The sequence below is a fragment of the Scomber japonicus genome, chromosome 17, assembly GCF_027409825.1.
Source record: "Scomber japonicus isolate fScoJap1 chromosome 17, fScoJap1.pri, whole genome shotgun sequence".
Lineage (NCBI taxonomy): Eukaryota > Metazoa > Chordata > Actinopteri > Scombriformes > Scombridae > Scomber > Scomber japonicus.
In genome coordinates, this window is record NC_070594.1 from 20,294,896 (window position 1) to 20,319,701 (window position 24,806).

At 40.0% G+C, this 24,806-nt stretch overlaps 2 protein-coding genes across 9 annotated transcripts; one reads left to right on the forward strand and one right to left on the reverse strand.

Moving 5' to 3' along the window:
- Positions 1-707: 707 nt before the first annotated feature.
- On the reverse strand, positions 708-3,717 carry LOC128377268 (rho-related GTP-binding protein RhoB-like). The gene has a single exon (XM_053337195.1). The coding sequence runs from the start codon at positions 3,587-3,589 to the stop codon at positions 2,999-3,001; it is 591 nt and encodes a 196-aa protein (XP_053193170.1). The 5' UTR covers positions 3,590-3,717; the 3' UTR covers positions 708-2,998.
- A 919-nt stretch (positions 3,718-4,636) lies between these two features.
- pum2 (pumilio RNA-binding family member 2) lies at positions 4,637-24,806 on the forward strand. Of its 8 annotated transcripts, none has more exons than XM_053337186.1 (23): positions 4,637-4,767; positions 6,301-6,664; positions 10,447-10,515; positions 11,187-11,292; positions 12,777-12,964; positions 13,054-13,226; positions 13,763-14,057; positions 14,154-14,247; positions 14,419-14,526; positions 14,625-14,770; positions 15,263-15,383; positions 15,630-15,770; positions 16,193-16,498; positions 16,671-16,898; positions 17,051-17,318; positions 17,486-17,615; positions 17,722-17,856; positions 17,992-18,129; positions 18,827-18,952; positions 19,244-19,315; positions 20,313-20,434; positions 21,467-21,659; positions 22,295-24,806. In XM_053337186.1, the coding sequence occupies exons 2-23, from the start codon at positions 6,314-6,316 to the stop codon at positions 22,424-22,426; spliced, it is 3,642 nt and encodes a 1,213-aa protein (XP_053193161.1). In that variant the 5' UTR covers positions 4,637-4,767; positions 6,301-6,313; the 3' UTR covers positions 22,427-24,806. The 8 variants fall into 8 exon arrangements, with proteins under 8 accessions (XP_053193161.1, XP_053193166.1, XP_053193165.1 ...); XM_053337191.1 differs by having other exon boundaries at positions 17,722-17,850; XM_053337190.1 differs by having other exon boundaries at positions 16,196-16,498.

Sequence of the window (24,806 nt, forward strand, 5' to 3'; positions counted from 1 at the left end):
CTTCTGTGACACAGACACAGCGTGACACTTTCTTGTCATTAAACAATGAGAATGAGTAGGTACAGAGTCAGTTTCACAGTTGCTGTTAATAACAGTAAAACTTAAAACCCTAAAATGTGTCCACCCTTTGAAATACATTAATTAAGTTTTCCAGTGATGACTATTGGCAATGTGTTATCATAAGCAGTGGTGAAAGTGAAAATAATCAGATTTTTTACATGAGTAAAAGTAATGATACAAATACTCAATTACAAGTATAAGTCCTAAATGTAAAATACTACTTGACTAATAGTATGGATATCTTATCAGTACCTAAAGTATCAAAAGCAATTAAAATGCAATTGAAAACTGATCGTATTTTAGAAGCTAGAACATAAAATAGTAAAGTATTGACCAGCTGTCATAAAATGTAGTGGAGAAAAAGTAAAATCCCTCTGAGATGTAGTAAAACTGAAGTATAAAGTATCAATAATGTAAATACTCAAACTGAAAACACTATACCATCACAAAGACTATATTCAAGTTATGGTTGACTGTGTCTTTCCAAAACCAGAAAAAAATGACATGTCATGAAATAAAATATAAAAATCAGCATCATATGCTTGTCAATAAATATTTTCTTTTCTTGTAAGTATCATGGAACTAATGCCAGCTGCAAGACTCAAGTATGTTTTTAGTGTGAAAAAACGAGGCTAAAGAATGGAAAACTTGAGATGGTGACACACATTGATTTTTTTTATTGACTTTCCCAAACAGTGCTGCTTGTTCCCTTACATACCGTGTTGTTTTTCCTCACAAACAAGTCCATTGTTGTTTCTGATCTACCATTCAAACCTGCAAATTATGTCATTACATGAATGTGGTCATAATTTGATAAACTCTTACAAACAGATAAGTTTGGCACATTTTCAGCATTTTTCTTACCCATCATTTCATTGTTTCTTTGTTGTTGTTTTTTTACTTTAAAAAAAGTAAAATAAAGAAAAGATGAAAACTGCACTGTCTGATCAGTGACAAATAACCTAACAACACGGGAAATCAGAGGCACAAGAGGGGGGCCAGTGTGGGAAAATTAACCAGTCCATCACAATGCATTCCTGTCCTGTAAGTCAGCAAAAAGCCCAGCAACAGAGGGCAGGGAGGAATGTGACTTTTATACCATTGTAACTCTGAGTGGATTCAGATAAACTCTGATTTATCTTTACTATAATTGCTTATTGGACCATGGAAAATGACAAAGTTTCGAGCAAAATGAAGCTTTTTTCTCTCAAGTAACCATTAGAAGAATAACCAGCATAGTAAATCAACCAGGGTTTTTCCCTAGATTCCCAGTGTACAGTCTCTGTAATTGATGTTCATTGCTGTCATTTGAACAAGCACTCCCACAATCGTCTAAGAGGACAGTTACACAACACTTGTGTGTACGCACAGATCAAACATGAGCTGAATTTATTCCACAAGTATGGAAAATTAATTCATACAAATGGATTTCTGTCACATACTTCATAGCCCCAAAAATATTTTATACTCAATAAAATTGAGGTACATTCACGGTCATATTGAAAGACAATGCATTTGAAAATTAGTACTTGTGTATTTGACAACCAATCATCATTCAGTTTTACTGCTGTAAACAAACATTTTACAGCTTCAGAAAACATTATTACTTCACATTAGTTTTTTGTCTAGTGTCTCAGTCAAAGGGATATTTGCTTATATTAATGTAATTATTTTATGGTTATGATATCATACCGTTTCATGATACATTTCCATCAAAGTTGTCAATGGCCATCATATGACCTAATCCCATGTGAGTTTTTGTGCTACTGGCTCATAGAGCTGTGACATAGCCCACTCTTATCACAACTCTTTCTCGGACAACTTGTTTCATTGAGCAGAGCACTCACACACCAGTGTTCAGTCTTGTCTGGAAATATCACCCACATAACTAGAAATGAAGCTGTACCTAAATAGAAGATGTCAAGCAGGTCTTCCAACTCTTTGAAACAGCTGAGATATGTCAGCCTCTGAAATAGCTAGACCTGGAGTGCAGAGTTCATGAACAGTATGTGCTTCAATAAAACCATTATTTCATAAGCCATATTTAAAAAGCAGCTACTTCATCAATGTCCTCCCAAAATTAGTTACTGTGTAGAAACCAACAGGCATTAAATGTGGAATAGAGGCATGCTAAGCTAACTTTAAAAAGATATTTCTGATGACATATTCTGTTTGTACACTGAACTGAAACCTTGCAAAACAGCTATTAAACTAGGCAGTTAATACTGTGGAATCAAAAACATACTTTTTGGATGGGCCTCCAGCTGACAAACGTCAGACATTAACTGTAAACTTTATGCATTACCAAAAAAATAAACAAAATGTGTAAAACATCAGAGGAAACTATACAGAACCCTATCGGCATCCTTGCTTGGACTCATAATTTTATAAAAACAAAAACAAACAGTGAATTACTGTGGTGTTCAGATGCTGTGCAATTTTCCAAACTTAATACAGTCCTTTTACAATACAATGTGGACATAAATAACGAGTGCAATTTCACTGCTTTGCTTATTAGTATAACCTTGGCAGAAAGGCAGTGGCCTATGCAAACACAAAAAGTGAGCAATTGAAATGTTGCCTCGAAAGCAGGCCTTTAGAAAGGCCTTGGCCACATTAGGGGGGAGTGAATAAGGCCTCCACTGAAATGTAGTGGTTTGTCCTTTTTACCCCTCCACCAGTCTGACCAGGATCATGTGACCTAAGAACATGCTGTAATCAGTGCATTTTCACACACCCCGATATCAGATGATTACGGTCTGTGTGTTCAGCAGAACTCCTTAGCAGTCATTCGTTTTGGTTGAACCAAGGTCGTCTGAACGCAAGGAGGGAGTATCCAAACCATGTTCACTGCCCGTACATGTTCAGACAATATCCCAGCGGTGGAAACGTCTTGGCTGTGCGCGTTATAGCCTACAGTTCTTTAGACAGCGTCGATTCACATCATAACACAGCATTTGAGGCAACTACCTGATGGCGTTTTTCGTTTTTGTAAGGCTGCCCGTGTTGCAGTTTCAAACACTTCCCAGATGCCCTCCTTGGTTTTGGCAGAGCACTCCAAATAGTCATATGCGCCAATGCGCATGGCCATGGCCCGGCCATCCTCTGCTTTCACTGGCTCCAGCTTCAGCCGGGACAGCTCGTTCTTCACGTTCTCGTCGTTGCGCAGATCTTTCTTGTTGGCCACTAATATAATAGGTACATTGGGACAAAAGTGTTTGACTTCAGGGACCCACTTTTCGGGGATGTTTTCCAATGAGTCCGGGCTGTCGACGGAGAAGCACATCAGAATGACATCAGTGTCCGGATAGGACAGGGGGCGCAGCCGGTCGTAGTCCTCTTGCCCAGCTGTGTCCCACAAAGCCAGCTGGACCTGCTTGTTATCCACTTCTATGTCCGCCACATATGTCTCAAACACAGTCGGAACATACACCTCGGGGAATTCGTCTTTGCTGAATAAAATCAGTAGACATGTTTTTCCACATGCGCCGTCCCCCACTACGACAAGTTTCTTACGTATGTCTGTCATGTCTGCCTTTTACCCAGAGCCTCTCGCTCACATGTAGTCTCCAAAATACAAAAATGCCAGCGGTGTCCGCTCCCTCAGTTTATATAGGCTACTCTAACAGAGACTAAACAGGCTTGTCCCCGAAAGCCGCTCCTGATTCCCAACTACAAAACCTTAACCAGAAACCACTGCGATCTCTTTATAAAGCGCAGGGTGGTTTCCTAAATATAGCAATCCAATCGGAAATAGGGAGGTGAGATCACAGTCTGTAAAGGAAGAGGTGATTGGATCTCATCGGTTTTCCTTATGCAGAGGAGGGTCATGGACCACGAGGACCCACCCGACCCAGGATCAGCCCAAACCAACCAAATCTAACTGTATAGTGATGCATTTCGGGAGATTTTTTGTTTTTGTAATATCCACTGTAACATATGATAAAGGATATGATTCATTTTAGGGGCCATTAAAACACCGTACACAGTAATACCCACACCCTGGGCACTGTTTTCGCCTTTGCCACGTATCGTTACTGAGTCAACGTTGTCCACAATATTGAATTAGCAAGAATCCAATGAAGACTCATTCAGAATAATCTTTATTGGCCAAGTACGTTAAGGCGTAAAAGGAATTTGACTCCGATTTAGTGCCTCTCAATGAGTTTACACACAATAGCAACACAACAACCTTCAGAAATACACACAATGAATGAATATAAACACCGTAAACAGGGTATAAATGGTGCAAACAAGTGAAGAATAGCTACAAGGTGTGCTGAAATGAGTGAAATGTATTGTACATTTTGTATTTTTAAACTAAATAAGCATAATTGGGTCAATCAACCTAGACATATTTTATGCCAGCATTATTAGCATTATGTAAATGCTTGTTTTTTTATTCTTATTTTATTTTATGTTTCCATGTATAAGATATCGAATGGCCGATGCTGAAGGAAATTAAAAACACACTGAAGCAGATTTACCTTCCATGATGCACAAAAGGTACGTCGAGGAAGGCAGATTTACATTGCATGTCTACGTAGTTCACGCTATTTACAGGGAGGGGGCACCAGCGAAGGCAAACTCTTAGCTTTGACCACCCAGCCTTGCTAAATCACCGCTCTCTCTGCAAGGAAACAAAACAATATAGATTCAGGTTGACGGCGTGCAACAAGCAGAGCCCCTCTCTCGACAAGACAGCGCGTAAGTATCTCCTCTTTATTTCTTCACGTCGGAAGCAAAAGGTTGTGTAAATCGACAGTGTTAGTCGCGACTGCCGTGCTGTGAGTATTTCCCCTTTTGTTTAGCGGTAAAGGCCCCTCTGTTTGTAACTTGAAGGGGGGCCATGTTGTTCAGCCGCTGAGTGTTTGGTTGATGTTTTAGGCTCACACAACACACCAACTTGGCAAATAGCGTCGGCTAGCTCTTACGTTGGGTATGTTGCCGTGTTTTGTCTTGTTGCATGTAACCAATTTGATGTTTAGAGCGAAGAGAGCCAGCTTGTTTTCTACCTAACAACACAGACGCCAGGAGCTAGTCTTAAAACAATGGTCAAACAATAAATGTATCTATGATGTCTAGCGTAGCCGACCAATAATAAACAGAAGGCCTGCTGCGTTTAGCGTTAGCCGCTTGGCTAATGAGCTTGCTATCGCTAATACTATCTCCAGTCAAATAACGGCAAGCATGTCCGAATTCCGCCAGATAAATTAAACGAATTGGCGAAAAGAAAACTATAATAGACCACATAAATACGAACTACTACAAGTGGAACGTTTAAAATAACGCTGGCGTAAAATGTCCACCCCAAGCCGTTAAGTTGGCCAGCTAGCTTGCTCATTAGCAACGTACTTGCTGGCTAGGTTAGCTACCTAGCTCGCTTGCTAAAAGGCACGTCACTTTGCCACAACGACCGGTAATGTATAGTTGTAGCTAGGAACATATTCATGAGCTAACTACAATTCTCATCGTGGCATTAATAAGTAATTCCCATTTTGAGTGTCTTTTTCGTCAGCAGTCACATTGCATCAATGGTAGTGTTACGTTAGCTCTGTGGTCTCTAGCTAACACTAGGCTAACGGTAACTTTAGCATACATGTAATTTCAAGCCATCAACATCTTTGTCAGACACCTGTTTTGTTCTTTTCCTGCTCATTCGTGAATAAGCAAACCGGTAATTTAGACTCGCATACCCTTAATGCGCAGTTGTGAACCAAGCAGTGTATTTTTTTATTCAGGGTAACATTGACTATTGCTACAATCTACAGTCATGGCATGGAGTCAAGTTAGCTATTCGGGAATTAGTCATGTCCCGACCAAGATATTGAAGCTGTACCATTTTTCTATTTATTTTTCCACTTGGAGCATCCTTTACCTGAACAACATTTGAAAAGTTAATTCAAGGGTCACACAGGAGTGAGAATTACGGCTATATGCCGTAACTTATAGTTCTCATTACTTAAAAGATCACCAGGATACAGTAACTGTCACCATACAATGGGCGCTACATTGACTTATGGTGCTTATATAAATAAAACTACTTAAATCAGACAGCTAAATCAGCTAAATCAGTCTGGTAGACTTAACTCAGTGATATTTAATCATGTGGAGATGTGGAAAAGGGCTATGTCCTCTAATATGATTGCTTTTCATGTCACTATCAATGGATTTGATAGAGGTAAACTTGAATTATGAATATTTATTTACTGACTAAATCATCATGTTATGTTTGTTTAGGCTTTCCCGTGGAATGAGCGTTCCATGCAGCATCCTAGGTATGAATGACGTGGCCTGGCAGGAGACAAGAGGTGGGATGCTGCATGCAAATGGCGCTCCTGAGACTGGAGGTGTCAGAGTGCATGGTGGAGGGCCCCTAACCACAGTTGGGGGAGCTGGTCAGGCTCCTGGAGGCCCACATTTACAGGGCATGGACAGGGGAGCTAACCCTAACCCAGGTACCCCGCAGCCTCCACTGAGTGGACGATCTCAGGATGATGCCACAGTTGGATACTTCTTTCAGAGGCAGCCTGGGGAGCAGCTTGGAGGTTGCACGCCCAGCAAGCATCGTTGGCCAACTGGAGATGCCAATCATATTGATCAGGTAAAGAGCCTTTAAACAGGACAGTCACTGAAATTATATCAAATGTAGTGTGGGTTTGATGGACAGACAGCAATATTTTGCATCGTTGAGGCTCAACTTTCACTGAATGTTGTATCAATATTAGACGTATTGCATATTGTTCACATACTGTACTTTATGAAAAGCTGTGGTATGGCAGAGGGTTTGTCAATTTTTCCTAAACTGCAGAACTGACTATACTAGAGATATTGACAGTGTCACTGGAAAAACAAAACATGATGACATGCTAATAATTTGTACTGGTTCATTTGTTGAGTGCACACTCTTTTTCACTAACCAGAACAATGCCCATCAGACTCACCACAAAAGTGTTTTTTAATGGTAGCCCTCAATGGCATGTGGTGACAGCAATTCAAAATACAAAACATTCATTTAGCATAGAAAAATGAATGTATGATTTCCTGATTTATTTATTTTTAAACAAAGGACTAATTCAAGGTGAAAATGTGGGTTGACAAGGTTAATTTTAATCCAGTTTATGATTTTAAGGTATAATGTGTATAAATAATTTAGTAGCATAACCACATTGGGGAAGAAAACTTAACTTAAAATGGACCATCCCACTACAACTTGTATTTTTTTGCTCTCTGATGCTAAGTGGTTATTCCACTGTGGTTGAATGTAAATGACACCAGCAGGCAGTTAAAATGTTTGTGTTGCTAAAACTACACAGCAGTTATGAGGCAGCAGTAACAACAGCTATGATAATTAAAGTCTGATGATTAATTACAATATCTCCTCAAATAGTGGCCAGGACCTCTTATTTACTTCAACTTCAGAGACTACCAGGCCTCTATTGGAAAATCAGACTTATGTTAGAGAAGGGGCCTGATTTCTCAATTCCTCTGTTTGATAAGTATATTTGATCATATTTTAGTATGAAGCCTCCTTGTTTTCTGAGCTGCTTTCATTTGCTCTGTTAAATATTTGTTAGAGTTACTGGGAGTCAACTTACTCTAATATGAGGAACAGTAACTCTTGATATTGCGTCTCCTTTGTCCACCTCCCCTCTCACTCATGGTTGGCTGGAGGCCTACACATGTAATCATACAACTGTTACATCTATGTAACTACTGTTTATGGTTAACGGCCACAAACATTTTATAACGGGCACCAGGAGTTTATCTGCCCTTGTTTTTTGGGCCAGCCTTTATTGGTTTGTGTCAGCCACTCCCCTGTGCCATTATCGGAGACTCAGCTTTTAATCGATTACAGTCTTGTATTTGAGGAAATAAGGTAATCAATATTCATGTATTAAAATCCAGAGAATGCGAATTCTATTGGCCACTCCTGAGTTAGTGCTTTATTGATTGACACCAATTACACATTTTTATTTGACTGCAGCATCTAGTTTACATTCCCAGCAAAGGAATGTGTCCATCCAATAAGACTTCCTGTGTAGGATGCTCTTGTTCCTTTTTCAAGCAGGTTACTGCTCTGAGCAGAATTTGAGAATTGAGAACTCCTTTTATGATCGTGACCCCAGGTTGAGGTTCCACCCCCACATAGCACACATTAGATGATATGCGCTGTACACTGGAAAGATCAGTCAGTCACAGGGAAAGTACATACAGACCGAGGTGTGGCAAGATGACATATCACTGTATAAATAAAGCATAGCATCTTCATTCACAGTTGGCAAAGGAATGAGACCAGTGCTTTGGCTGCTGCAGTTCACAGCAGGAGTGTAAGTCTCACTAGAGGTCAACTGACAGTGGGTTTTTAAAGGCCAATATAATAATGATGATAGTTTGGAGCAGGAAAATGTCCCTGCATGACCAGTGGAGAGCCACAGCCATCGTCCACTTTTGGAGCCAAGTTACACTGATTCCAACAGATGGTATAATGTTGTATGAGCGGCCTCTATTTCTCACTGTGATAACTGGCCCAAGTTGTAATATCTCGACTTGCAGCATTGTAAAATGCTTTTCAATATTTTGGCACCCTCAATATTGACGGATTTATGACTTAAACTATACTTCTCAGATTGTATTTAATCTTCCTGCTGCACACCGCATCACCTGACTCACATGTCTATGGCTTGTGGCAGGGCACCAGAGTACCTGGAGGAAACCCACACAGGAAAAGGGAAAACATGCAAATTCCCCAACAAAAAGGCTCCCATCTGATGATTAGTTTTGCAGCTTGGACCTTCTTGTTCAAGGTGACAGTGCTAACCACTGACGAGCAGTAACATGCGTGATCCGATCACAAGCAGACAGCAGGATGTCAGTCCACACCTGGCATTAGAGTATGTTCCCACATGCGGCTCGAGTGACCACTAGTGATTGGATCTCACCTTCTAGCTCTATATGCAAATAAATGCGTACATCATTTTCATTTGCAAAGGCCATATGCGCGGTTGTTTTTTAACCAGCGGAAGGCAGTGATGCACCTCCTATGCCTAGTGTGCTTGAAAATTAAGAAAAAGAAGAGATTTCCAAAGATCTTGGTGCTTGGCCAAATCAAAACTCTTTGGCCCAGATGGAAATCAGACGGTGATATTCGTTTGCACTTCATCCACTAGAATCCATTTTGTCTATTGTTGTGGCTGCTTCTTTTTGTTTTATACTTTAATATGACACAGATGGTTGCGGATTGAGTATGTGCTTCGACTTATGCAGAGGATGTCAGTTGAGCAGCCAGTCCTTCAATATGGCCCAGGATACATTTGCGCACACACTGCTAAAGAATGTGGCCATATGTGACCCAGATCACTGCTGAACGTGGCCTGAGTGATCAGATCTCAATGCATCTTGGGTGCGTTCACACCTGTACTTAGAGCTGTCCACTTGTGATTAGATCCCCCAAAACAGCCAACTCTTTTATATTTCAAAAATGTAAATCTTTCAGGTTTCTGGTTTTCAACTTCTCAGTTAACCCACTTTTTTAAATTTAATGCTTCCAAGTGAAATTTGCCAACAGAGTAGACTGTGAAATCTGGTTGGAACAGGTAAAAGGCTTATACATAATCTATAAATAGTAGACTTGTATTAATTTAAGAGATACACTCAAGAAGGTAAAATAACTCAAGATTATTATTATTATTATTATTATTATTATTATTATTGCAGTGATCTTAATATATGTTTTATGTCGTTAAATAGGCTAGATACACACTGGACTGGTCTTGTCTCATCTACACCAATTAGGTAGCCAATTTATCAGCCACACCTTTTCCTCTCTTTAATTTCCTGGTTTAGGGCAAGCTTTCTAACCTTTTTGAATTGGGAGGAGACATGGCATCTTAATCCATTTTCTTCACTTTGTATCCCCACGTACGTTTTGAGACCTTTGTTCAACCAGGCCCCCATGTATACACTGGACTAACCATGGGGTTATCAGTCAGTCTGATGAAATGAAAGGTAGCAGTTTATGCCAAAGATCTCTAGACTCAACAGTCAAGTCAGGTTGAAGTTTTGTATTGGGACAACTCTACATTTCCATAAAGAGCCATTAAAAAATCTATTGTGGTGAACAAACTTAATGTAAAATGCTTCTGTATTGAACAACAATCTTTAATTGGTTGAAGGACCTTTTTGAACTGATGCTAAGGCCATTTGTAGTTGGCTTGTTTATTTCACAGAACCAAAATGTTCAAGTGAGCAATATTAGTAAGTACAAATTCAGAGCAGAACAAACGTATCTCTATGTCGTGGTCTTCGCCAGGTAGTGTCACTTGAATATTGTTGAATCAAATTTGGTGTGTAAACTTATATCCTTTGTCCTCCCCTTTGTTTCAGGTCCGTGCTGTGGATGAAATGAACTATGATTTTCAAGCTCTTGCATTGGAGTCAAGGGGGATGGGAGAGGTAAGCAAGATCCATCCGTTCCCCCAATTTTATAAATTTCAAAGTAAAAATGAAAATGACATGTGTGATTGGTTGTCATTGTGGTCGTTGAGATATTTTTATAGTATTTGGGTTTTTTCCTACCATTAAAACATATTGTAGGATATTTGAAATACACATAATCTCTTCTTGATTAAGTTAGCTAACTACAATCTCTCTACAGCCACCTTCAAATCTATAGGCAAAATGTTTGGAGTGATCGTACTTACAGATAGATTTTTGATTTAGTGCCACTTTAAGTTAGAACAGGTTTTGCTAACCAAGATAACAGTAAATAAGCCATGTAGAGCTGCAACTAAGGATTATTTTGATTATTGATTAATCTGCTGATCACTTTCTCAATTAATTGTTGGCTACAGAATGTCTAATAGAGGAAAAATGTCTGTTTGCTGTTTTGGTTGACAAAGAAAATCATTAAATCATCAAATTTAAAAAGCTGAAACCAGCAGAGTTTTTGCTTTTAATAATTACTAAAATCAATTATCATAATGGATGATAATTAATTTTCTATTAATGGACTAATTGTTGCAGCTCTGAAGCCATGTTAAGAGTAGCATCTTTCAAATACAACACTGCACCTACATGTACATCTTACAGATCCTTTTATAAAATTAGTTTTTTTCCATCTACAGCTTTTGCCAGCAAAAAAGCTATGGGATTCTGATGAGTTGGCTAAGGATGGAAGGAAAGGGATGCTTCTTGGAGAGGAGTGGAGGGACAATGCATGGGGATCATCTCGTGAGTTACTCCTTTTTAAATTACTTTCTTTATGTCTATTTTGTTTTGTTTTGTTCTCTTTTCTTTCTGAATCATTTCGATCTGGTTCAGGGCCTGAATTTCAGCGCGGGATTGCGGGTATTGCGCACAATTTAATTGATTCCCGCAAATCCAACACTTATAATATGGGAAATTCCCACACACATTTACAGCGATGTATATTAATGTTCAACCAACGTCTGCAGCGGTGGTTACTGCAGGACGACTGGCTAGAACCGCTGTGTCCGACTGTCTGACTTCGATCCTGAACACACCTGTAGCTCTCTGTACCTCCCGCTAGCATAATGCAGACACGCTAACAGTGATATTAAGTTTAAGGAAACAAACACAGACCGCTGGTTAAAACATAAATCTACATCATCTGAGGCAGAACCTGCTCAGAAAAAAAGCAGCGGAGCCCTAAAAACTAATGACACCGGTAGCGCCATGTGATGTCAACATTAACAATGTTAATCCTCAGACAGGTAACTGTGACGTTACTATAGCAACAAGTTTCAGGCTAACCGGCTCAGAGTATATGAACGGCTCCAACTAAACAGGTGATATTAGCGGCGCAATGTGTAAAATGCTGCAGTGTTTTATCAGCTGATGTTACGTCAATTTTAAGTCACTCAGATGTTTCTCATTCAACAGACCTGAAGAGAGAGAGTGAGGCATTCAACAAAAACAAGATGCTACTGAAGCTGAATATAACTACTTAACTGTATAATACTAGAGAACTTAAAAAAAATAAAACTATAAAATATAGTTCAGAGAGTAAGTTAACTATATAAAATACACTCAATGGCTTTACCTGTGCAATCTAATTTAATCCAATACAGCAGCTCTGCTATAAATTCTACATTCATGAAGTTTATACATTTTTTTGACAATTAGGTGAAAATTCTGCTTTATGGTCATTATTGAGTGATTGTGGTGTATTAGGGTGAATTATATTGAAAGGTGTTCCTAATATTTTGTCCACTCCATTAACATACATGAGGAGGTACACCACCACCACTTAGTACAACCTCATTAATAAACAAAGTAGAATTATCACTTTTCTGACAATGTCAACAAAAACTGAAAATATATAAACTCCAAAAAAAGCAGAATTTATAGCAGAGCTGTTGTATTGGATTGAATTATATTGCACATGTGTTGCAGGTGACTGTAGTTCAGAGAATAAAACTATTAAAGTGTATACTTAATAACTAATTTCTATATAATACAGTTCCTTAAATTGAAGGAAAGTGCCAAAATACAATCTGCGGTAAGAAGGGGGGGGGGATTCCCCCCCCATTTAAAAAGATTAATTTCAGGCCATGTCTGGTTGTAAGTACATTAGCATCAATCCTCATCCATTGATCATGGTTTTCAGTGTTACCTTTTTATGAATAGGTTTTTACCCAACTATAGGTTACATACACAACTATTTAGATATTTGATCACGGCTTTTCATTTAGATCATTCAGTGTCTCAGCCAATCATGGTGCAGCGGCGACCAGGCCAGAGTTTCCATGGGAATGGTGATGCCAATTCTGTGCTTTCACCTCGCTCAGAAGGTGGAGGCCTGGGGGTGAGCATGGTGGAGTATGTCCTGAGCTCCTCTCCTGGTGACAAGATGGACGGTCGCTACAGGAATGGTGGCTATGTAAGTCAAACGCCTCAATAACAGTTGCTTGTTCTACCCCTGTTCCCATGGGTGGCACATAGTCTTACTCAGGATTATTATTAATATAGGGTGGAGGCGATACTGACCAAGATGGTAGAGAGAAGAGTGATGCCCAAGAGAACGTGTCCCCATTTGAAGAGGATAAGAGTCCAGAGATGAAGGTGGGAGAGGAGAGTGATCCCGCTAAAGCCAATGGAAGAGGTCTGCTAAATGGCATGGACAGAGACTGCAAAGATTTCAAGTAGGTGTTCTTTTTTAGAGTAACACGAAGTAAACATTTAAGTATTTGATGTTTTATAATAGGCTGTGAGCTATAATTTAGTTTCTTAATCCCTCTCCTACACCCTTATTTAATCCTTCAGTTTTACAAATGCTGGAGGCTATTTTAACTCGTCACTGTCCTGATATTTATGTTCTGATGCTCCAATTGGTGCAGATTGTATATTGATGATGATTGTTTTTCCTACCCTAATATTAATGTGATTTTAACTAAATTACTATCACAATTAAAATGGGTTATACAAGTACTGTAGCTCCTTTAACGGATATCTCAGTGCGCAGGTTGTGCATGTAATAAATGAGTGGTGGAGAGAGAGCGGGTGCGTGACATTGAGGCAGTATAGCTGTGAACATAGCAGTGCACCGTTTGTACAGTCCAAGCTATTTGTTGGTAAATGAATGCTACAACTCCTCAAGACCCAAGCCAAGTGCCCTTGTCTTGCTTGCCTCCTGCTGATCCCTTTTCTTGCTTGCCACCTAACTTCTTGGCACACCCAGTCCAACCCCTGGAAGCCGTCAAGCTTCTCCCACTGAGGCTGTAGAGAGAATGGGTCCCAGTCAGACAGGTTTGGAGATGATCAGCCAGCACCACGCCCATGTCCTCCAACAACAAAACCCAGCTCAAAACAAGGCCCCAACTGAGGACTTTCAGAACCAAGAGGCCCACAACATGGGAGGTATGGAGCAACAGGCTGGGGTTGAGTCCCTCCAGTTTGACTATGCTGGTAACCAGATTCAAGTAGACTCCTCGGGAACTCCAGTGGGATTGTTTGACTACAACTCTCAACAGCAGGTCTGTTCAACCCCAAACCATTTCTATTAACAGTTCCTATTGAACATTTGCAAAACAGATTGTGAACTGTTGTTTTGTTTGTTTGTTTGTTTCCAGTTGTTCCAGAGATCTAATCCCCTGACTGTTCAGCAGCTCACAGCAGCTCAACAGCAACAATATGCCCTGGCTGCAGCCCAGCAGCAGCATCTCGGTAAGACGGGCTGTATTTTACTCGGTGTGTAGTGCAGTCTGTCCTGTAATACAGTTGCACTATATGTGTCTGAATATGCCTCATGATCAGCTTTTACTGTTTTACTGGAGTCATTTGAATGAGGTTTGATATGGAAATGTGAATTACATGGCTGTTAATCATTTTACTCAGCTGGCCTCACTCCTGCATTTGTGCCAAACCCTTACATCATTAATGCGGGCCCCCCTGGAGCCGATCCCTACACTGCCGCTGGGTTGGCGGCAGCAGCCACACTTGCAGGTGATCATATAGCATATTTACATCACTTTTATGCAGCAGGGTTTGATACATGTTATTGTTGTGCCAACATGATAAGTTGCACCAACATTTTTCCTCAGGCCCCACAGTGGTTCCACCACAGTATTATGGTGTTCCTTGGGGTGTGTATCCAGCCAATCTTTTCCAGCAACAGGCTGCATCTACTGCCAATCACTCAGCTAATCAGCAAGCATCCAATCAGGGACCAGGGCCAGGCCAACCACAGGTAAGAACTGTTACGCATAATTTGGTTCATATACTTTTAGCCTGGTTGATTTTCCCTGACTTAAATAACGTTCATTCCATCTCCATTTGAACTGTACAGTGTATATTTTAGAAAAGAATATTGTGCTTGGGATTTATTTCTATTTAATTTGTATAAAGAGAAGGTTTTTACTTGCAAAATGTTTGGAAGGCCTGAAAACCTTTTCTTATTCAGCTTCTAACTATGGGCATTGAGTGTCTATGTGAACACACTCATTTTGTGTTAGATTTAGGACTGTTTCTGACATAGGACATTTCCCACGTCACCATTAATAAAATGTAATCAAATCACTTGAATATGGATTGTTACTTATTTGAAAATATAATGTCATTCGAAACTACTTTAGATTTGATACTATATTTTCGGGGCCTAAAGTGCACAATATGTTTGAAAGGTTTGATCCAGTACTATGGCAGCCTGTTGGTATGACAATATCCATGACATCTTCTTCAGGTGATGCGCACAGGAAACAACCAGCGTCCTCTTACACCTGGACAAGGACAGCAGAGTCAGCAAGAATCTCTAGCTGCTGCAGCTGCTGCGAACCCTGCATTGGCATACGCAGGAATGTCCGGTGGGTAGACTTCATACAGCTGCTATACCATCATTTTACCCAAAGGCATTAATAGCCAAACAGTCATCTTCCCTACAAAGTGTTCTGTGAGCAGGATTTTTGAATTGTGATAACCACATTTTAAACATCATAATAATCTGACATTGACGATTGTGTTTTCTCCTGTGAAGATCACAATTTATTAATTGTGTTTTTAAGAAATGGTTTTATATTCATCTCTAATTGCTGTTCTCCTCATCATCTCAGGTTATCAAGTGTTGGCCCCTGCAGCGTACTATGACCAGACTGGGGCCCTGGTGATGGGCCCGGGTGCCCGAACTGGTCTAGGTGGGCCAGTTCGTCTAGTCCAGACTCCTCTCCTCATCAACCCTGCTGCAGCACAGGCTGGTTAGTACTAGTCCATCTGTAGTTGCAGATCATTTTCAATATGTTGAAACAAGGCATCTGGAATCAGTGATAGACCAAAACTAATTTCAACTTCTTACACATTTAAAATCTTCAATTTCAAGTATTTAAATACCTGGTGGAAAATGATAAAATACAGAGATGTTGGACATATATCATCACACCAAACTCATGTAGACTTGAAAACTATATCTGTTTGATCCACAGTGATTTCCAATGTCAGTTCTGCCATTTAAAACTAACCCCATCCTCATTTCATAGTACATTTAACTGTTTTTTACATTGTTACCATAACAAAGTCACATGTTGACTTCTCCCTGTTCTTACTTAATTTATACTACTCTGCGCTGTGTTGACCTCTGCTCTCCTTTTATTCCTCATACTGCCCCCTCTCCCTTCACCAGCAGCTGCGGTGTCAGCGTCTGGCTCTGGTAACAACATGTCTGGTCCTCCAGCCAACGGGTTGTACCGCTCCATGCCTCAACCTCAACCCCAGCCACAGCAGCAGCAGGCTCCCCCACCCAGCAGTGGCCTGCCATCTAGCTCGTTCTACGGCTCTGGATCAGTCCCTAACACTTCTCAGAGCAGCTCCCTTTTCTCACACACCTCTGCTGCCCCGCCACCACCAAGCTCCTCCCTGGGCTTCAGCAGCACCGGTGGCTCCCTTGGTGTGGGTCTGGGCTCTGCTCTCGGAGGCTTTGGCTCTTCAGGTCAGTGACTAAAGCACAAGTAAAAAAAGAGTGTTTTTTGGTTTTCTGAGCATCTGTATGTTTAATTTGTTACTGTTTTACTATTAGATTTTTCAGTAATATATCTTTGATATTTCCACAATTGCTTGTTGGTATATTACATTTCTCCTCCTTTTTCTTTTATCTCTTTCAGTTTCCAGCTCTACTAGTAGCAGTGTGTCTCGCAGGGACTCCTTATTAGCAAGCTCTGACTTATACAAACGAGGCGGCAGCAGTTTAACTCCCATCGGCCAGCCCTTTTACAATAGCCTGGGTTACTCCTCTTCACCTAGCCCCATTGGTCTCACACCAGGCCACTCCCCACTCACTCCTCCACCATCTCTCCCCTCTTCTCATGGATCCTCTTCCAGCCTTCACCTAGGTAAGTCTAATATTAATGGGAATAAATAATAACTCATATTTAAGTTCCCTCACTATGTTGTACCAGAAACAAATATTTTTGCATTATGTTCAACTAATGTCACTATTATCAGTGAGAAGTGTACGGTCATGATTATCACTCCGCAATCCTAGGTGGCCTGACGAATGGTAGCGGGCGTTACATTTCTGCAGCACCCGGTGCTGAAGCCAAGTACCGGAGCACCGGCGGGACGTCCAGTCTGTTCAATTCCAGCAGCCAGCTGTTCCCTCCGTCTCGGCCCCGCTACAGCCGCTCAGATGTAATGCCATCTGGACGCAGCCGCCTACTGGAAGACTTCAGGAACAACCGTTTCCCAAACCTCCAGCTCCGTGACCTGCCAGGACACATGGTGGAGTTCTCTCAAGATCAACATGGATCCAGGTGGCTGAGATGTTTTCTGACTTGAACTGCAGCTTCATTCTAGCACTTTCAAATATCTTATTAAATTTTAGATCTCATCAGCTTAAATCGTAACATAAGTAAGATGCATTGGTGAAATCTGATTCCTTTATATTCTGTCAACTCATGTTCTAATCTTGTCTATCTAGATTTATCCAGCAGAAGCTTGAGAGGGCCACTCCTGCTGAGAGGCAGATGGTATTTGGAGAGATTCTGCAGGCAGCCTACCAGCTGATGACTGATGTCTTTGGGAACTATGTCATCCAAAAGTTCTTTGAGGTGGGGACAGTTTAAGTGTATCCTGGTGTCATTCCAGTAACCAATTACCTAAAAAGGTGACAGTGTTTTTGTAGCATGTCTGCAATAGTTTTTTTGTGTCATGCAGTTTGGAAGTGCAGACCAGAAGTTAGCCTTGGCAACACGTATCCGTGGACATGTCCTCCCTCTGGCGTTGCAGATGTATGGTTGCAGGGTCATTCAGAAAGCCCTGGAGTCCATTTCCTCTGACCAGCAGGTAATTGTAAGTGAGATTTCACTTTTTTTTTAAACTGTTTTTTCAAACCTTGTTTTATTGGGGTTCTTATCCAACATCTTAAATTTTGGTAGTGACATTTAGTAAAAAAAATTCCCCTGTACCCTGTATTCTTCATTTCAGAGTGACATTGTCCGTGAGCTGGATGGCCATGTGTTGAAGTGTGTGAAGGACCAGAATGGCAACCATGTGGTGCAGAAGTGCATAGAATGTGTGCAGCCTCAAGCCCTGCAGTTCATTATTGATGCCTTCCAGGGCCAGGTGAGTGGTAGTGGTGGTGTTGTTGTTGTTGTTGTTGTTGTTGTTGTTATTAGTATTAGTAGTAGTGTTATTAGTATTATTATCAGTATTATGAGCACATTCAGTGTCATTGAAATGGAAATGTAATCCCATTGAGTCTTCCATCAGCTTTCAGTTTTGAAGTGAATCATCCATTTACTTTAACCAGTTGCACTGTTTTATGTAAATACAAGAATGTAAAAAGAAACAACCAGATCAGTGGTCAGAAACATGACCCAAATACAGAAAAAAATAATCAAACACAGGACAGTTGCATCAAATTAGTTTTATTCAGGTTATCAAAAGCATGTGAACTACCGATCAAAAAGAACAAGCTGAACTGAAACTGAACGTCTTTTGGAATTAAAAGTAATTAATGGTAAAACAACAAAGAGCACAATGTTGTGCAGTCGTGGCTGATCAACAAGGCTGACCTCAGATTTCTACAACAACTGAAAGTGTGGTGACGAGATACTAGAAATTAAAAGGCAGTACAAGAATCTGTGAACAAGCCAATTTAAGATTTTCCATAGATTAAAGAAACAGCCTAGGGATAAAAACTGAGCAAAGAAGCATCTTAACGGTCCCTTTTACTCCAGTTTAGTGCAGCTATAATATTCTAGTTCTGGTGTAATATTTGTGCTACTGCATACCAACTGTTCTCCTCTTGTTTTTGCAGGTGTTTGTGCTGTCTACACACCCTTATGGTTGCAGAGTTATCCAAAGGATTTTGGAGCACTGCACGCAGGAGCAGACTCTGCCCATCCTTGAAGAGCTGCACCAGCACTCTGAACAGCTGGGCCAGGTGAGCACATCTGTCTCCAATCTTTTTTCAGAGCCCAAATTTATCGTAGATGCAACGTTTGTTTTGCTAGATGTGACTGATCATTGTTGAGATGTGTGCTTGTCTTGTGTATTTGCATGTCTCCTCTGTGTTTGAACATTTCATATTTTTAGCCTGTCATTGTTCCTGTGTAGTTGTGGTCTGCTAAATGTAAAGTGTAAGAATGAATGTATTTGTACTGTTAGCTGTCATTACATCTGACATATGTGATTATTTAAACATCCACCCTGCCCCCTCACTTATTCCATCTAGAAATATCAAGGCGTATCATTGGAGATGACACCCAAAACATATTATACAGTGTCCCGTGATGCACTGTTCAAGGTCAGAGCAATTTGCCTCTCTCTCGCGGATGTCTCCGTGCTTCCTTCCTCTTTCCCTTTTTATCTCTTTTTTTTTTTTTAAATAAAGAATCTGATTTAACGTTTAGATAATTCTTCAAATCCCACCTTTTTATAGGCCTTCTCCTAACCCACTGAGCTTTTTTCTTGCCTCCCCTCCCCCTTCTTGCTTTATGCCACAGAGGATTCACAAGGCTTCCCTGCTGTCTGATGATTCCTCTCGTTTGCCTACAGCATTTCTTGTTCAATCTGTTTTTCTATCCATCTTCTCAATGTTTTTTGTTTTTGTTTCTTCTTGTTATATTTATTTGAACTGTTTGATAGAAGATCCCCAAGACTTTGAAACTCTTTAGACCACTGAGTTGGACATATGTAGTCCTCCAGAATACTTCTATGTTGAGCTTGAATACTTGACTTAAAGCCAAATCCAAGCACAAATTGATACGGGTTCTTCTTAAAACAGATTGACAAGAAATGCATTTGAAGGCAAATAGTGTAAAATTAAAGGTGGAGATCACATTACCTACCCAACAAATTACTACTTTTAACAAGATCTTTTCAGAGTGGTTTTATTTGTTGCTTGGTCAGGTGAGTTGTTTTTTGGGTTTTTTTGTCTCCATCTTGTCACACTAAAACTACACCCATAACTGTCTATCACCCATTTCTGAAGGGGCAAAGATGCTATTGGTTGTGTTGTTTGGTTAGCAACACTCCAAACCAGCAGCATCTGTTTTGTCTGACCTTCCGCAGTGATGACGTAAGGGTATTTATAAGACTACAAATGGGGGTGTCACTCACTCGTCTACCTATCATTGTAGAGATGCATGATTTTTATTTTTTTTTTCACACCGAGTGAGACGAATGGAGAGACGTAGTGCATGAGTATCAATCAGAGTTCAGGGTGATCACTGATTCTTTGTGATGAATAAATATTGAGATCGTTGTTTGCGTTGTGCTTACACCTCCACTGCCTCCTACAGGATCAGTACGGTAACTACGTCATTCAGCATGTTTTGGAGCATGGCAGACCTGAAGATAAGAGCAAGATAGTCACAGAGGTCCGTGGAAAGGTTCTTATTCTGAGCCAACACAAATTTGCAAGGTAAGCCATGTTTTTATGTAGCAGCAGAAGTATATCTGGGTTGACAAGATTACCAGATATCCCCTCTGACTTTACAATGTTTCATAAAACTCGTACAGATTGTTATCCCCCCAAAAATCTGTTCAATTACCAGGGACTCACTGCTATGGCTATATGTTTTTATATTGTTTTATTCCCCCTTTAAGTTTCATCAACAACCTTAACACTGTCCTTGCTATTCACACACCAGTCTTCTTCTTTTGCTGATGGAATAAATGTACAGCTAATCCAATAGAGAAAATCATAATCAAATGGGTCAATTGTATCACGAGCTAATCATTTAATTCACTGTAAGATCCACTTGCCAGTGCCTCTTCTTTCAGTGAATCAAACAATCATAGCTGTACTGGAAATACAAGCTGTAAACGTCAACCCAGTTAGCAGCCCTGCTTCAGGCAGAACAATATCATTACATACTGCAGGTTGACCACAAGCACATTGCAGGAACCAGTCCGATAATCAGCTGCTGACTAAAGATCAGTGAGGCATGACTGTTAAATGACATCATGTGCTAAGCCCTGTGGAGAGGGGGAAAAAATGTAGTCTTGAATGATTGCTGAATTTTAGTTTTTTGCTCTGAGCCCCTTTACACACCAGTCTGTTGAAGGATCTAAAGTATGTAAAACTGTGTGTGTATATATATATATATATTTTTTTTTAAGTGCATCATGACCTATACTAAAAGGCATTAAGAACTTGTTACCTACCCTTAAGTTAAATTTAATGGAATGTCTCATAACCACACAGACACTTGTAAATTGTAGGTCAGTGAGAGATTTGTAAATGTTGTTGTTGTTGAAAGTGTTCTACCCAGCGTTACTGTTTATTTGTTGCCTATGAGTAATGCCACAAATAATGGCAATAGAAAAGGGTTCCAACATCTCAGCGAGCCTGAACAATAAATAAAGCATCTTCCCTGACTGGTCGTCACTATGACTCCTTCCCAGTTATGAATCTGTTTGTAAAAGAATCTTCTGTCTGTTTTTTCTTCAGTAATGTTGTTGAGAAATGTGTGATCCACTCTTCGCGTGCTGAGAGAGCTCTGCTCATAGATGAAGTGTGCTGCCAGAAAGATGGCCCCCACAGCGCCCTGTACACCATGATGAAGGACCAGTACGCCAATTATGTTGTCCAAAGAATGATTGACATGGCAGAACCTGCTCAGCGTAAAATCATCATGCACAAGGTTGGTAAACTACTGAATGTGTGTACATGTCCATATGCAGAGCAAGATGGTGCACAGCTTTGCTCTAGTGAATTCATATAATTTGGACCAAATGAAAAAAGTGTCTGAGCTAACTTGCAGTGCAGTTTCTGGATTCAAAATCCAAAAGTGATGTTGAACTTTTTAATATTATCACAAAAATCCAGGCTTGGATTTAGTGGTTGTGAAAGTACTTTTTTATTTCATTAATTTAGAAGTGGTGACAGAAGAAGAAGTGATACATTCTGAACATTTTGCCTTTTTAAACCAACTTGAGTGCTTGAGCGAGTAGTGGACACTATTTATTTTGTAATTTTGTTTGTAGTTATGCAATAATTGAGTATTTGGCTTGGGAATGTTGTATCTTGCTTTTTTGTTTCTCCTATATTCTTATGTGTTGGACTTGGTGGAATTAGGTTGCAACTAATTTTCTCAATTAATCTGCCCATTTTACTAGTTTTTTTTGTGTTATGACCATCAGTCCAAAACTTTAAGATATATAATTCAATCATTGAAGACAATATATTTTTTTTGCAGCTAGAATGAATTTTACTTTCTGTTGCTGAATCATTTTCTGTCAGCTAATTGATTGATTATTGCCCTCGCTGCCTTTTCAGATCCGGCCTCACATTGCCACTTTGCGCAAGTACACCTACGGGAAACACATTCTTGCCAAGCTAGAAAAGTACTACATGAAGAGTGGATCTGAACTGGGCCCCATCGGTGGCCCCACGAACGGCCTCATGTAGTCGCATTGACACCCTGGATCCCCTGACGAAGTGGAGGAGTAGGAGCCCCAAACCCCCTGTTCTGTGAGAGAGATGCTCCTTAGCCATAGGGGTTAGCCTTTAACACCCTCTGTCATCCCACTTTTTGGGAATTACCAAAAAAAAAGAAAAGGAAAAAAAAAGACAAGTCAACTTCACCTAAGAACGCTGTGACAACTGACCCCTGCGACTCTGCCACCCCTGGTGCAGGTCTTCAACGTGGCCCCCAGGGGACGCACAGTCAGCAGGCCGTTTTTCCTGGGTAAAGCACAAGCCCATTGTTAATGATGTAATTGATGTATTTGACTGGTTTTCATATTATCTTGTACATTTAGTTTTTTACCTTGTAAATTCTGTGTAGAAAAAAAAAACTTATACACATTTGCTGAAATTTACAATTCTTACAATTAACACCAGCAAGTGACTTTATAAGGCTAAACTGAGTGATCCTTTTAACAAAAATTCCATTTGTTTTTGTAACCAGACTTATTATGTCAGCTGTTCTAATTAAGTCTAGGCAATTGAATATTATATTTGTATATTATCCCATGCACAGTAAAAATGTTTTCCCATGCCAAAGCAGCTGATGGATTAGTTTTCAAATAGCACTACATAGTATGGATGGATATAAACGCCTCCGTCCACAGGTGAGGACTATGTGTCAGGTGCCACAGTCACCCAGAGGTCTCGGCGACCAGTTTGCAAGCTTGGCTTTGGGGATTGGTGCTTTAGTCTAGGGTAGTGTTTTCCAATGGTGGGTTTTTCTTGCCTTTTTCATTGCCTCGTTTTTCCAGGCTAAGCGGCTCAAGCGTTTACCCCGTTGACAAGCAGCTAGTGGTCTGAAAAGTTTCGGTACTAAATCCTACAGACTGGCAAACGTGAGCTGCTTGCATCCACTGAGCCCCATTTTGAGCTGTATTACTTTCCCTCATCCAGGTGATCACGTGGGGTTTATGCAAGATAAAACGTTACCATTAACTTATAGAAGCAGAGCATGAGGTTTGGTTGTACAGTGGGCGTGTAACCAGGTATAATCTTCACATGATATTACCGTAGTGGGGGGCTTTTTGTGGGATAGTGGGTGGGAGGGGGGTATGCATTGGCATGCTGTGACAGGTTTTAATCCTTGGAATGATTTTTTTCTTTATCATGTTTTGTGTAACATCTTATCTGTCTTGTAGTTTTGAGATGAACACTGCCCTAGGAAACGGTATCTTTATGTACTGAATAATCATCTCTTGCGTAGAAGTAGTTTAGCAATGTATAGCCTCTTTATGTATGAGTAAATTGTTGCTTTTGGGTAGGGGGCTTGCAGCAATGATGGGACCCCCACCGCCTGAAGGTCAGAGTATGTTTAAAAAAAAAAAAAAGTTGTGACATGGAGCTTATCCCAGCTGTTGTACATCAGAGATGAAATGAACCAGAATTAGTGGGATAAGTGGAAGAAAGGGATTTTCAAAAGAACCTTTTTTTTTTAATGGTTCTGTTTTTTGTTTTTTAAAGTTTCTTTTTTCATTTGGTTGGGTGTGCAAGTGCATTGGTGGAGGCTGGTGGGGCCATCAGAAGCTTTACAAGTCACCTGTAATGCTTGTAGTGACAGCTTCTTTGCTTCATATGAATAATTGTAGAATACATGTAGTATATGTGCAGTTAATAAGTGTAAGATTATTAGTTAAATTGAAAAATGTCTAGTCGTGGTGTTTGACAGGCCTTGCTAAATTTGTAGTGATGCTTTTATTTCGTCTGTACAGTTGTACATTTGTAAACGTTTATGCTGTAAATGGGATGTCTTTTACACTTTGGGGAGAAAAGGCAAAAATGTGCATTTTGATGTGTGTATATTCATCACTCCTTTCCCCTTGAATATAATGTATACAGTTTTATTTGATCAAGTGTTATTTTAAAGAAGAAAAAAACTTTATGGATTCACAATCTGGCATGGTTTTTATTTTTAATCTGTTATGGGAAAGGCCAGCCTCTATTTGTACTGGAGCTGTAACATCCACTGTTGATAGTCTTTCTGATGTGTGACAGTTTAAAATAGTAAAAAAAAAAAAAAAGTACTAAAACTGAGGCTGCATTTAGTCCTCTCTGCTACCATGGAAACTTCACAGGATATGACAAGAATTATTTTTGTACAGAAGAGTGCTGTATTTTGGAACAGCTACTACCTTGTAAGCAAAAGCAATGTAAAATATTGTCAATTATATAAATATGAACATATGAGTTTTGTCACACTGTCAAAGTCATGTACATTTTCAGGTGGCCTTATGTACATTTCCAGATGTTAGATGAAGAAAACAAACTCATTTTTGGAAGCAGAATTGTGACTATGTATGATTAAACCGTTCTTCTAACATTT